The 12103-nt window shown below is 50.5% G+C and overlaps 1 protein-coding gene across 5 annotated transcripts in view; it reads left to right on the top strand.

Moving 5' to 3' along the window:
* The window catches only part of LOC148508846 (very-long-chain enoyl-CoA reductase-like), a 110989-nt gene that overhangs the window by 39650 nt on the left and 59236 nt on the right, over positions 1-12103 (top strand). The window contains exon 1 of one of the 5 annotated variants that reach the window (XM_088443957.1): positions 4062-4286. The exons of 2 other annotated variants lie outside the window; for them this stretch is intronic. In XM_088443957.1, the coding sequence (XP_088300083.1) occupies positions 4062-4286 (225 nt within the window). Of the gene's footprint in view, positions 1-4061; positions 4287-12103 lie in introns of those variants that run through there. 2 more of the 5 variants (XM_088443955.1, XM_088443960.1) reach the window with 2 other exon arrangements.

Raw genomic sequence — 12103 nt, 5'->3', positions numbered from 1 at the left:
CCGCACGCAACTGCTAATACACACGCAATCTGCCGATTGTTTTGCACTGCGCATGTGTACGCATCGCACTGCGCATGCTCGAACCGGCCACTGCGATCGGGACTGTGATCGTATCGGCTACACAGACCCATCACAGATTGATTGACAGGAAGTGCTGTTGGTGAATGGTAACGGGGGGGGGGGGGTTGGGGAAACGCAAGCATGCCAGTGCGTTCACACGCCGTAGCAGGGGCATGCACAAATTAGCCACTGTGATGCCATATGCAGTCTGAGGTCTCATAGTGTGCATGGAAGTTAGCAATTTCTGAGTAAGGTCTGGGCTTGTGCATGTGTGCGTATGGGTCCGATGTTACAGATTATTTCGCTATGTTGCTAAAGCAGGGCTTGACAAAACCAGGGGGCCAGATTTGGCTGCCTGGCGACCAGATTTGGTGCCGCAGCTGCACCCGCCGCTAGTGTAGTGCAGACCGCGATCCACGCTACACAGTTTACAAACACAGCCGACAGCGACGGCTGTGTGTTTGTTATAGCAGCCAATGAGAGACAGACTCTCATTGGCTGCTGCGTCCACGGAGTGAGCCAACTGGAGCTCACTCATGAGCTCCGCCTGCAGCAGGTGATGGGAGAGACGTCATGACGTCTCTCCCATAGTGCAGCAGAAGAGCGGGCCGGGAATTGGAGCGGACAGCGGCGGTGACATCAGGAGCGGGGATTCAGGTAAGTTGTGTGGGGTTTTTTTGTGTGTAAGGGGCACTGCATAGGGGGGGTGACTGCTACTGGGCCACTGTACATGGGGGGCCCTACTAGGGGCAATGCATAGTGGGACTACTATGGGGGGGAACTACTGGGGGCACTGTATGGGGGGGCTACTACTGGGTGGACTACTACCATGGTAAAGCAATGGATAGGGGGGACCACTTCTGGGGGCACTATATAAGGGGCACTACATAGGGGGACCACTACTGGGAGCACTGTATATAGGGACCATTACTGGGGGCACTGCATAGGGGGGTGGCCGCTACTGGGGCACTGTATGAAGTGGGGGTGCTACTAGGGCACTGTATAGGGGGGGCCGCTACTAGGGGCAATGCATAGTGGGATTACTACTGGGGGCACTGCATAGGGGGACTACTACTGGGGGCACTGTATAAGGGGGACTACTACTGGGGGCAATGCATAGGGGGGACTACTACTGGGGGCAATGCATAGGGGGGACCACTTCTGAGGGAAATGGTAATGGGGCACTGCATGGGGGGCCCCAAAGCATATTCTTGCACCTCGGCCCACCACTCTCTAGTTCGGCCACTGCTGGCGGTGGCTTTGCTTGCCCGAGGTTTTTTGGCTGCGGAGGGGTTGTCTTCCTGGGGTTTGGTTGCCTGGAGAGGGGGGGTTAGCTGCTCAGTAATTTGGCTGTGGGAGGGTGATTTACCTGGGGTACCCCGTTAGTGGTGTGGCCATGGGGGTTGGTTGCCCAGGGCGTAAGTGCTCAGTAATAATGCCCTGGGGGAAGGGGGGGGGGGTCTGGCTCCTTCACTTTCATCCTGGCTCCTAGATTTTAGAAACATTTGTCAAGCCCTGTGCTAAAGTTTATGAATGTAAGGGGTAGTGGGCGTCCTTATGTTAGTCTGTGATCACAATGCGAATGCAATAATTTGCATATCACCGCTGATATTGCTTTGCGTGCGTATTAGAGAATAGCGATCCTTGCTGAATCAGGCGAAAGGAAACAGCAGACAAAATAATAACTTTGACATAGGTAAGCCCAATTAAAATATTTGTAAAATCTTCCAATAATAATTTGGCCTCATATCACAAGCTCCTATGAAAGCAGCTGTGAATTTAGAGCCGCAAAGACACTGGTACGGCGTTTGTGGAGGAGGCTTCCAAACCATTCTATTCTGACAAGGAAGAATAACTTGTTTATAAAAGGGACAGAGGAGGAGGGCAGAGATTAATCCAATATTGGAGGATACATTTCTTAGCTACTGCTAACACTATGGTAAGGATTTTTCTACTACCCCAAGAACACCTAAGTGAAGGAGAGAGAACCCTCAAAATAGCCCACTCAAGGGAGAGAGGAGCGTATGCTACCAGGTAAGTATGAGCAAACATTGGTACCTGGAGCAAAGTCCCTCAAACAGTGATAAAGTGATGCATTCAGCTGACCATACCATACTCCTGAGTCAGAGAAACCCATTACAAATAACCCCCTACAAAACTTATTTACACTCTATACGTAGTTGCCTATACTGTGGTCAGGGGCGTTCCTAGAGAGGAGGGGGCCCGTGTGCAGTCTCCGTCACAGCCCCCTCCTCTCCGTCCGGCAGCACACTGAGCGTTGCGGCCATTTTCCAGACATTTTTTGCAGACACCTGCGCCAACATGGGACTCTGGAGAGGTAAGTAAAATATGGGTGCAGGGTGTGCGGTGCGGGCCCCACCTGGACCCAGGGGCCCGTGTGCCTTGCACACCCTGCACCCATTATAAATATGCCCCTGATTGTGGTACATAAGTATGCTGACATTTTAAATGCCTCAAGAGAAAGTTCAGGGAATGTATCACACCACTAAGAAAGTACTGTCATGACCTTAGAAAATTCAAATACCTGTCTAAGTAAACTATGATGTAGGAATATAGCACGATTAGCTGTAAGGGGCCGGCTTAATACTGGAGATGAGTGATTCGGCTTTGCTGAAAAACAAACACACCCGAACTTTGGGGTTCCCAGTTGAATCGAGTCCCGGCTCAGATCATTTTGGGCATTCGAGTCGAACTGAGACTTGACTTGGATCTCTTGCCAAGTTTGGAACTCGGATTTAAAGACTGGATCTTTTGTGTTTTGGTTGGATTGCATTTAAATCCATCCCTCGTGATTTCAGGTGCTGTGAGGTGGTCAAAATTGATTGGAAGTGACTGTTATTGATGTTAATAATTCTATAGGAACAAAAACAGGTCCAAGTTACATGATTTTAGCTGTTTTTATCACTTTTACAGAAATCCAAAACCAAACCAAAACAGTTGAAGGTAGTTTTGCCAAAACCAAAACACGACGATGATTTAAAACCAAAACTTGGGGGTCTGCCCACATCTCTACCTAATACCTGACCAATTCATTAGACCAATCAGCAGGAGTTAGGTGACCTATCCAATGTTGAACATAATGCAATGTGTGGTGAACTGCAAAAAGATAGCTTGAGGAAGGCCAATGTTAGTCAGGATGCTGTCAGCCATCAAAGAGTTACATATGGCAGTGCCTACAAATTGACGTATAGAAGTGATCCCTCCAGCAGCCCAACTAATGTTGGAAGGGGGATGTAGTCAGCATCCCGGTGTGCGGGATCCCGACGGTCTAAACACCGGTGCCAGAATCCCGACAGCGTTGGGCTCCCGGCACCAGTATCCCGACCGCCGGCAACCCGGAGGTAAGTATCGGGGGTTAGGGGAGGTTTAGGGGTAAGGCACTAGGGGGAGGGTTAGGTTTAGGGTGCGGGGAGGGGGAGGTTAGGTTTAGGCACTAGGGGGGAGGTTAGGTTTAGGCATCGGGGAGGGTTAGGGCAGGGGTTAGGGTTAGTTGTAGTATACTTACCTACCACTGTCAGGATCTCCACTGTTGGGATGCCGCTGGTCAGAATAGTGACAATGGCATCCCGAAGTGAAGATCCACACCGCCGAGATCGCATGCCCAACCCGTTGGAAGGTAGGGTTTTTTCAGGCTTTCTTGATAGGACATGAAATATCCTGCTTCTTGGGGTACATACATCCACAATATATGCAGTATTGGTGAAGGTTTGAGAACAATACTCTAACAAACCCCTTTGCTGTACATTAATTTTGTAAAATGTTAAATGAAACTTGGAGTTTACTTAAGAGCAGCATATTCGTAGTATGGTTGTCACGTGACAGTCATAAAAAGAAAAGCTCCGTAGTAACACGGGTGGTGGTGTATTTTAGAGGTGCAGTTAATCCAGCATATTCCTTACAAAGAACTATCAATCAGGCTCCCCAAGCTGGCTCAGTTCCCGTCCAGAGCTTGCTCGGATAAGCTATGTTATCCTCCCGGGATGAGGTGCAGTGCTGCTGATGCTCATCACTTTCCCACACAGAACACGGGGCTGCTGCTATATAACCTCAGGCTTCTCCTAGCCAGGATTCCCCTTGCTCCTGTGCCTGGATTGGCTGCATGCTCCTCGGGCTGTGTGCTGTGTACACACCGGCTGGATATGTATGGCTTCCTGGCGAGGACTCCTCACAGAGCAATCATGAGCAGCAGAATCAGTTTCTTTGAGGTAAGTGCCAGAATCTGCAAAACACATCCTCTATATACGCTGTGCTATCCTGTATGCTTCCTATCTGCACTCAGCATATACTTGTATACTTTTCATTGCATACATAAATACCCTGTATACAGTATGTGAGCTGCATGTACACATCACATACTACAGGAACATAACAGTTCCCTAACGAGTGCATGAAAGTTTTTGCTGCATTTAGTCTGTCAGTGTTTTTACTTTTAGCAAATACTCTTCCTCCTCTCTGGGTTCTGCAGCTGTGCAGTAAATCCCTGTATTTTATAAATAAGTCATGCTTCAAATATAGTCTGTATATGATTCTGTATGGTACAAGTTTACATTGCAAATGTTCCAGGACAGTAGCAACCATCCCTGTGATGGGTTACATATTATTACTGCACTGCCACCGGTTATGTTACTTGATTCTTCTGTCCATTTGGAAGCTGTGCAAAGAAGAGACCACAGTTGCTGCAGATCATCTTGCAATAAATTTTAGTAGCTTCAGTAAATACATTCCAGGATGATCTTCAGTAGGTCTATCCATGCAAGATTACTTATTTCACTTTAAAGGGCCTATTTATTAATGTCTGCAATTTGGTACGTTAATTCACATCTAATACTGCTTTTATTTGCAGTGATTATAAATTAATTAGCATCACTATTTATCAGTGAAGCCATGCAATGACTTTCCCCCATTAAAAGCTTCTTTATCGGTTGCCTATTGCAAATGTTTGTACTGGGCATGCGCACAGTAAAGCTGCCGGAGTGGAATCCCAAGATCCTTCTCCGGCAATACAGTAGCACATGGGCTTCAGCGGCATTAGCTAATTTATTATTTTAGGAGATCAGTACATTTCCCAAGAATGCTTTTTTTTTTGGTGGTGGTGGGTGGTAGGGGAAGGGGAGTGGACATTAATAAATAACCCCCATTTACACTGTGTATCTCTGAGTCTAGTCACACTGCTGTTATACAGAAATGTGGTGTTAAATGTGTGAATGAATATTATAAAAAGTAGAAAGCACATCGCTTATAGCAAATCAGTGGTGCAATAAAGATACAAGGGTCTATTTACTAAGCAGTGTTAGGAGACAGAGTGAAAAGTGATAAGAAAGTGATAAGGTGCCAGCCAATCAGCTCCCAACTGTCATCTCACAGGCTTTGTTTGAAAAATAACAGTTGGGAGCTGATTGGCTGGCACCTTATCACTTTCTTATCACTTTTCACTCTGTCTCCTAACACTGCTTAGTAAATAGACCCGTAAGAGGCCCATTTATCAATAAATATTTGTGGCTTATTAGGTGTTTTTGGGGGGTAACCGCAAATATTTAGTATCCCACGAATGTATGACAGAGGGGCCGCAGCAGGTATCTCCTAAATTCAGTGGTCTCTTTAACCGGTGTACCTGCTCAAAAAAGTGCTCTGGGACATGAGTCTGCAGTGTCTCATCTAAAGAGGAAGGTTCCCTTTACTTGCCAAACAAGGGGAAAGCTACAAAGCTCTCAGTGGCAAGAGTCATCAGGATCCCTTTGCCCAAAAAGATAGGGGGGCCTAGAATATTTTGGATAAGAATCTCTAACATACTTGGCTATTATTGGAATAATCCTCCCCACTTCCTAGTGAAATAGGACGGGAAAGCGATGATGCGATTCAAGTGAATTGCATTATCACGGCCTCTGCATTATGGCGCAATTCACAGAACTTCACTAAAGGGGGCAGGGCCATAATGACGTAATTCGTCCCGCACCCCACTGTGACCACCTACATGTCCTTTGCGAAAAAAACATTCTTGGAGGGTAGAAAAGTAATTTAGGCATCTATCATGGTCTACAAACTCCTTCATTGTAAATCTATGGAGGGTCCTATAACCCCAGCTTTAGCTGCAATCTTCCCCAGGAACTATGCAGCTCTATAATGTTCTTGGAAAGTTTCTATAAATCTGAGGCCACAACTCCTTTCAATTGCTGCTGTTTGTATGTTAAATATGTAATTCCTATGTGCATCCAATTATGTCATACTACACTCGCGTAATTGTTTGTCTTGTTTCTGTTTCTATGTATGTAAGAGGCATAAGCTTTCACTAGCAGAGCGAGGCCTAATATATTTGTGTTTTAATTATCTCACTGACTGCTAATTTCCTTGCTTCCTAAAAGATGTGGTTCTTAGGTGTGATTTACCATTTGCTATGCTGATGTAACAGTTTTGTGAGGAAGAAATGGCAGAAATCCAGTCAGTTAGTTTTTCTTTTCTCTTTACATGTATAAATCCTTCCAAGGATGCCACTTTATTGCCAAGTTTTTCTGCAACACATGTGTATGCCTCAGACAGAAAACGTCAATAGAATGCAGTATATTTCTATATACCTAGGAGAGGCTTGCACGGATACTGGCTGAGAATGCGGGCAGTTGTAATTCACCAATATCTGGAAAGCCACTGTTTGGCTTAGGCTAATGGTGCACAATTTTCAAAGACTAAAATATGCAGTTATCCAAAACACCCATGTGACAGGTGTTATAACGGTTACAGATCAGGGACCTTATTTAGATTTAGGAGTTAGTGCAATTTTACACCTTAGCAAAACTATGTTGAACTGCAGGTGGAGCAGATACATTAAATACGTAAACAGATTTATAGTTAGGAGTTGGGGCTTGTCCTAGCTCAATGGTAAATGAATATGGGACCACTTTGTCAACAATGTACTGTATCAAACCTAACGAGCGGAGAAGTGGAAAAGTGGATAATCTACCCATAGCAACTTATCACCTTCTACGTATTGTTTTTTCTACTTCAGGGTCCATAGGGTATCCACAGGATACCTTGGGGTATAGGTGTGACGTCAGTCGCAGGGCACCAAAGAGTTAAGCTTTCAGCCTCCCAGGATGCACTAGGTCCCCCTCCTATACCCCGCCCCCGGGCCAAGGCACCTCAGTTTAGTTTGGTGCCCGGCCGGCGTCGGGTGCACCTGTCGGAGTGGGGGCTAGAAGAGCCCCTGAAGCTTTCTTCAGTGCAGCTGTGGCTGCACATCTGGATGTACAGCATGGACAGTCAGTCCTGACGTCCATGCTGTCTTCCCTACACGCCCGCTGGTACCAGAACGCCGGTACCGATCCGGGGATGCTGGTGAGCATCTGGGGTCACAGCTAGCGGTGACCCCAGATGTTCCGGACCATGGCCGGATCCAAGGGGGACAAAGGTAAGCAGCGGGGTCCCGCGGTGGGTCCCCGCTGGTCACATGGTCCTAAGTCCCCAGGCAGGGGGCTCCCTGGGGACTGGCTGCAGCGTGGAGCCAGGTACTGAACCTGCGCTTTCCACTACCCCCTGGGACAGCGGACCGCAGCAGAGCGGTAGCGCTGCGGCGTCCCAGGGGTTAAATGCATGCCAGGGGAGCGCGCCTTCCCTGTCTCACAGCCGGCGCCTCCCCCGCTGCACACAGCCCTCTCTGCACTGTGCTGACTGGCCCTGTGTCAGCGCTCCTCCCCCAGGCCAGCTTCTCTCTGCTCCTCGGCGGCCATCTTCTCTGCAACGCATGGTGAACGCTGCTGGAAGTCTGGAAGGAAGCATCGTGGTCTGGGTCCCCCCGCATACCTCTCCTCCGCTGTGGCTCAGGTCTGTGTATGCAGCGCTGTGTCCTACCAGGCCCTGTGTCTGTGTAGTTGAGTGATCAGCGCTGTTAGTGCAGGAATTGTTATTTCTCTGCATTGTATGTGACTGTGCTAGCGCTGCCTGTAACTTTTCTTCTCTAAACTGTCAGCTTTATTACTGTCCCTGTTCTTTCTGCTAAAGCCCTTGCGGTGCGGTGCTGCAGGGTGGTCTCTCGCCTATTTAATACTTAATTGGTGAGAGAGGTCACATACGTGGTGCCATCATGTCTGAAAGTGATTTTCCCCTCCGGCTACAGTGTACCACGTGCAAAGTACCGTTAGCGGAGGGGGAGGGTAGCGCGGAGGGCCTTTGCCGGCAGTGTTTGTCCATGGCGCGGCCTATTACGGTTACAGCACCGGTACAGGAGCCGCCCTGGGCTTGTTTCGCTCAGGCGTTAACAGCTTTAGTGGGCCAGTTAGCTCCGCAGCCCGCGTTTACTCCGATGGGTTTGTCCCAGCAGTCTGTGGTGTCGTCACCCATGCAGGGGTTCCCACGACAATTGGTGGTACCCCACAGTCTCCCTATTTCCCCGCTCCCGGGTTCTCAGGAGCCAGCGTGGGTTAACTCCCTGACGAGTTCTGTACAGCACTTGTCGGATGTGTTGCAAGGGGAGTCTGTGATGCGGCCTCATAAAAGGCCGGTGGCGTCTCTGTCCGCTCCTTATGAGGATGACGAAGGGACGTCTGATGATGGTGAGATTCTGGATCCTTACGATCAGGAACCTCTCCATACTAAGGACGCTGATGCTAAGTCCAAAGTATATATTCCTGGACTTATTCGGGCGGTCCGCACAGCCTTGGTGATTGAGGACGAAGTTCCCCCAGCGGCTAAATCTAAGTATGCCTTTTTCAAAGATGTGAAGGGCGATGCCACAGTCTTTCCTCTTTCGGGTCAGTTGGTGGACCATTTAGAGGAGGCGTGGAAACAACCTGGCAAAAGATACCAGCCGCAGAGACGCCTGGCGGTGGCTTATCCGTTCGCGGATAATTATTTTGCTAAGTGGGAATCCCCTCCACAGGTGGATTCTCACGTGACCCGTCTTGTCCGTAGTGCCACATTGCCGATGCCATCCATGTCCTCCCTTAAGGATGCTACGGACCGCAAGGTAGAAATCTGCCTGAAGTCCGCTTATTCCCTTGCAGGGGGGGCAGCACGGCCGGCTATGGCCATTTGCTGGGTTGCCAGAGCGATGGAGCGCTGGGCGGATTCATTAGAGGCTTCTTTTGAATCCGACTGTCCGGCCGAACAGGCAGAGTTGATTGGCAATCTCCGTGATTCGGCCACCTACATCAACGAGGCGGCTCTAGACATTAGTACTCTGGTGTCTAGAATTTCTTCAGCAGCGGTAGCTGCTCGTCGCACCTTGTGGCTGCGATCCTGGAAGGCGGACGCAGATTCCAAGAAAGGTCTGGAAGCGTTGCCGTTTACCGGAGAAGTTCTCTTCGGTCCGGATCTGGATAAGATTGTGGCCACGCTGGCGGCAGCCAAATCTGCTTGTCTTCCGTCGGCCGCTGCTCCTTCTGGTTCTGGACCATCGTCCTTTCGGTCATCTAGGGCCCAGGGCAGGCCCAAACCACAGTCGTTTCCTCGACAGGCTGGCCCTAAGAAATCGGTCAAGCCCCGGAAACAGGCATGGAGTACCAGACGTCCGGCCCCCAAGCCAGATGACAAGCCTGCGGCCTGACGGTCCGGGTCTCCCCTTGGGGGATCCCAGGGTGGGAGGCCGCCTGCTGCAGTTCTCCCGGTGTTGGTCGTTTACTACGACAGACACTTGGGTTCTGGAGGTGGTCTCCCACGGGTACGCCCTCTCCTTCCGGCACAGACCCCCGGCTCGATTCTTCACCACGGGTCTACCATCAGACCGGAACAAGGCTACGGAGCTGCGGAAGGTATTGCACACTATGCTCCAGGCTGGAGTTATAGTGTCTGTTCCATTCTCCCAGAGGGGCCAGGGTTTCTATTCAAATCTATTTTTGGTACAGAAACCCAATGGGTCATATCGTCCGATTCTCAACCTCAAAACACTCAACAAGTCTTTGCGGGTCCCGAAGTTTCGGATGGAGACCCTACGGTCCATCATTCTGGCGCTGGAACCTGGGGACTACATGGTGTCATTGGACATACAGGACGCTTACCTGCATGTCCCTATTCTTTTGCGCCATCAAGAGTTCCTTCGGTTTGCAATCCGCAGCGACCACTTCCAGTTTCGGGCGTTACCTTTTGGCCTGGCGACAGCACCACGTGTTTTCACCAAGGTGATGGCGGTCATGGCGGCTTCTCTGCGACTGCAGGGAGTCCGCATGTTGCCGTACTTGGACGACCTGTTATTGGTGGCAGGATCTCCAGAGCTCCTGTTACACCACTTGGACCTGACCATTGCACTGCTGCAACGGCACGGCTGGCTAATCAACTGGCAGAAGTCCACTCTAATCCCGTCTCGGAGGATTCTGCATCTTGGAGCCTTATTGGACTCGGGACAGCAAAGGATCTTCGTGACGGAGGACAAGATCTCTGCTTTACAGTCAAGGGTGCGCAGTTGTCTGCACAGCCACCGGGTGTCCTTACACTCGGCGATGAGGTTACTGGGCTCCATGGTGTCGGTGTTCGACATGGTGGAATACGCCCAGTTTCACTCCAGACCTCTGCAGCACCTGTCCAAGTGGAACGGGCTGCCTCAGTCTCTGAAGTTCCAGACGATTGTGCTCACCCCGGAGGTTCGCCTGTCCCTTGCGTGGTGGTTAAAGACGACCCACCTCAACAAGGGACGTCCGTTCTGGGTTCCAAATTGGGTCCTGTTGACAACGGACGCCAGTCTTCGGGGCTGGGGAGCAGTTTCGGGTCCACACTTGTTCCAGGGCAGGTGGACGCCGACAGAAGCGGAGCTTCCAATAAATATCTTGGAACTCCGTGCTGTCTTCAATGCTCTCCTGCAGGCACAGCGGTTTCTCCAGGGTCACCCGGTGCAGGTCCAGTCGGACAACGCTACCACCGTGGCCTACATAAACAGGCAAGGAGGAACTCGCAGTCGGGCGGCTCTCGTAGAGGTCTCTCGGATCCTGGTTTGGGCGGAGCGCAATCTTCCGGCCATATCAGCGGTCTTCATCCCGGGAGTGCTAAATTGGGAGGCGGACTTTCTAAGTCGCCAGGACGTTCATCCAGGGGAATGGTCCCTGCACCCGGACGTTTTTCAACTACTGGTGGACAGGTGGGGTCTTCCAGAAATCGACCTCATGGCGTCCCGGCACAACAACAAGTTGCCGGTGTACGGGTCTCGCACAAGAGACGAAGGGGCGTCTCTGGTGGATGCTCTGTCCGTCCGGTGGACGTTCAGGTTCGCATACCTGTTCCCTCCGGTCTCCCTTCTTCCACGGGTATTCCGGAAATTCAAACAGGAAGGAGGGACGCTCCTGTTGATAGCTCCCGCGTGGCCCAGACGGCACTGGTTCTCAGACCTTCAGGGTCTGTCCGTGGACAGTCCTCTGCGGTTGCCGCTACGACCGGACCTTCTGTCTCAGGGTCCTTGTCTTCACCCGGACCTGACTCGGCTGTCTTTGACGGCGTGGCTGTTGAGACGGCCATGCTGAGGTCCCGGGGGTTTTCCAGCTCTGTGGTGCGTACCATGTTACGAGCTCGGAAACCGTCTTCCGCGAGGATATACCATCGCGTGTGGCATACGTTCTTCCAGTGGTGTCGACCGAGAGGTTATGCACCGCGGGAGTTTCGTCTGTCTCGGATTCTCGCCTTCCTGCAAGCGGGACTAGATCATGGGCTTCGGCCCTATCGGTACAGGTTTCGGCCCTATCTGTCTGGTTTCACCGTAGGATTGCTACAATCCCGGATGTGCGCACCTTTATGCAAGGTGTTCTCCGTATTCAGCCGCCCTTTGTTCCACCTGTGGCGCCTTGGGATTTGGCTGTGGTCCTGAGGGCTCTCCAAGGACCGCCGTTTGAACCACTGGGCTCAGTGGATATTAAATGGTTAACAGCTAAGACTGTTTTCCTTCTTGCCATTGCTTCGGCCAGACGTGTTTCTGAGTTAGGGGCTCTTTCTTGTAGACCCCCTTTCTTGGTTTTTCATGGGAACAGGGCAGTGCTCCGCACTCGGCCCGAGTTTCTTCCCAAAGTTGTTTCCCAGTTTCATGTTAACGAGGAAATAGTTGTTCCGGCCTTTAACT

Source organism: Taudactylus pleione, unplaced genomic scaffold, assembly GCF_031769625.1.
Source record: "Taudactylus pleione unplaced genomic scaffold, aTauple2 ptg000341l, whole genome shotgun sequence".
NCBI lineage: Eukaryota > Metazoa > Chordata > Amphibia > Anura > Myobatrachidae > Taudactylus > Taudactylus pleione.
The sequence above is the reverse complement of the archived record's forward strand: the minus strand, read 5'-3'. Positions and strand labels throughout refer to the sequence as shown.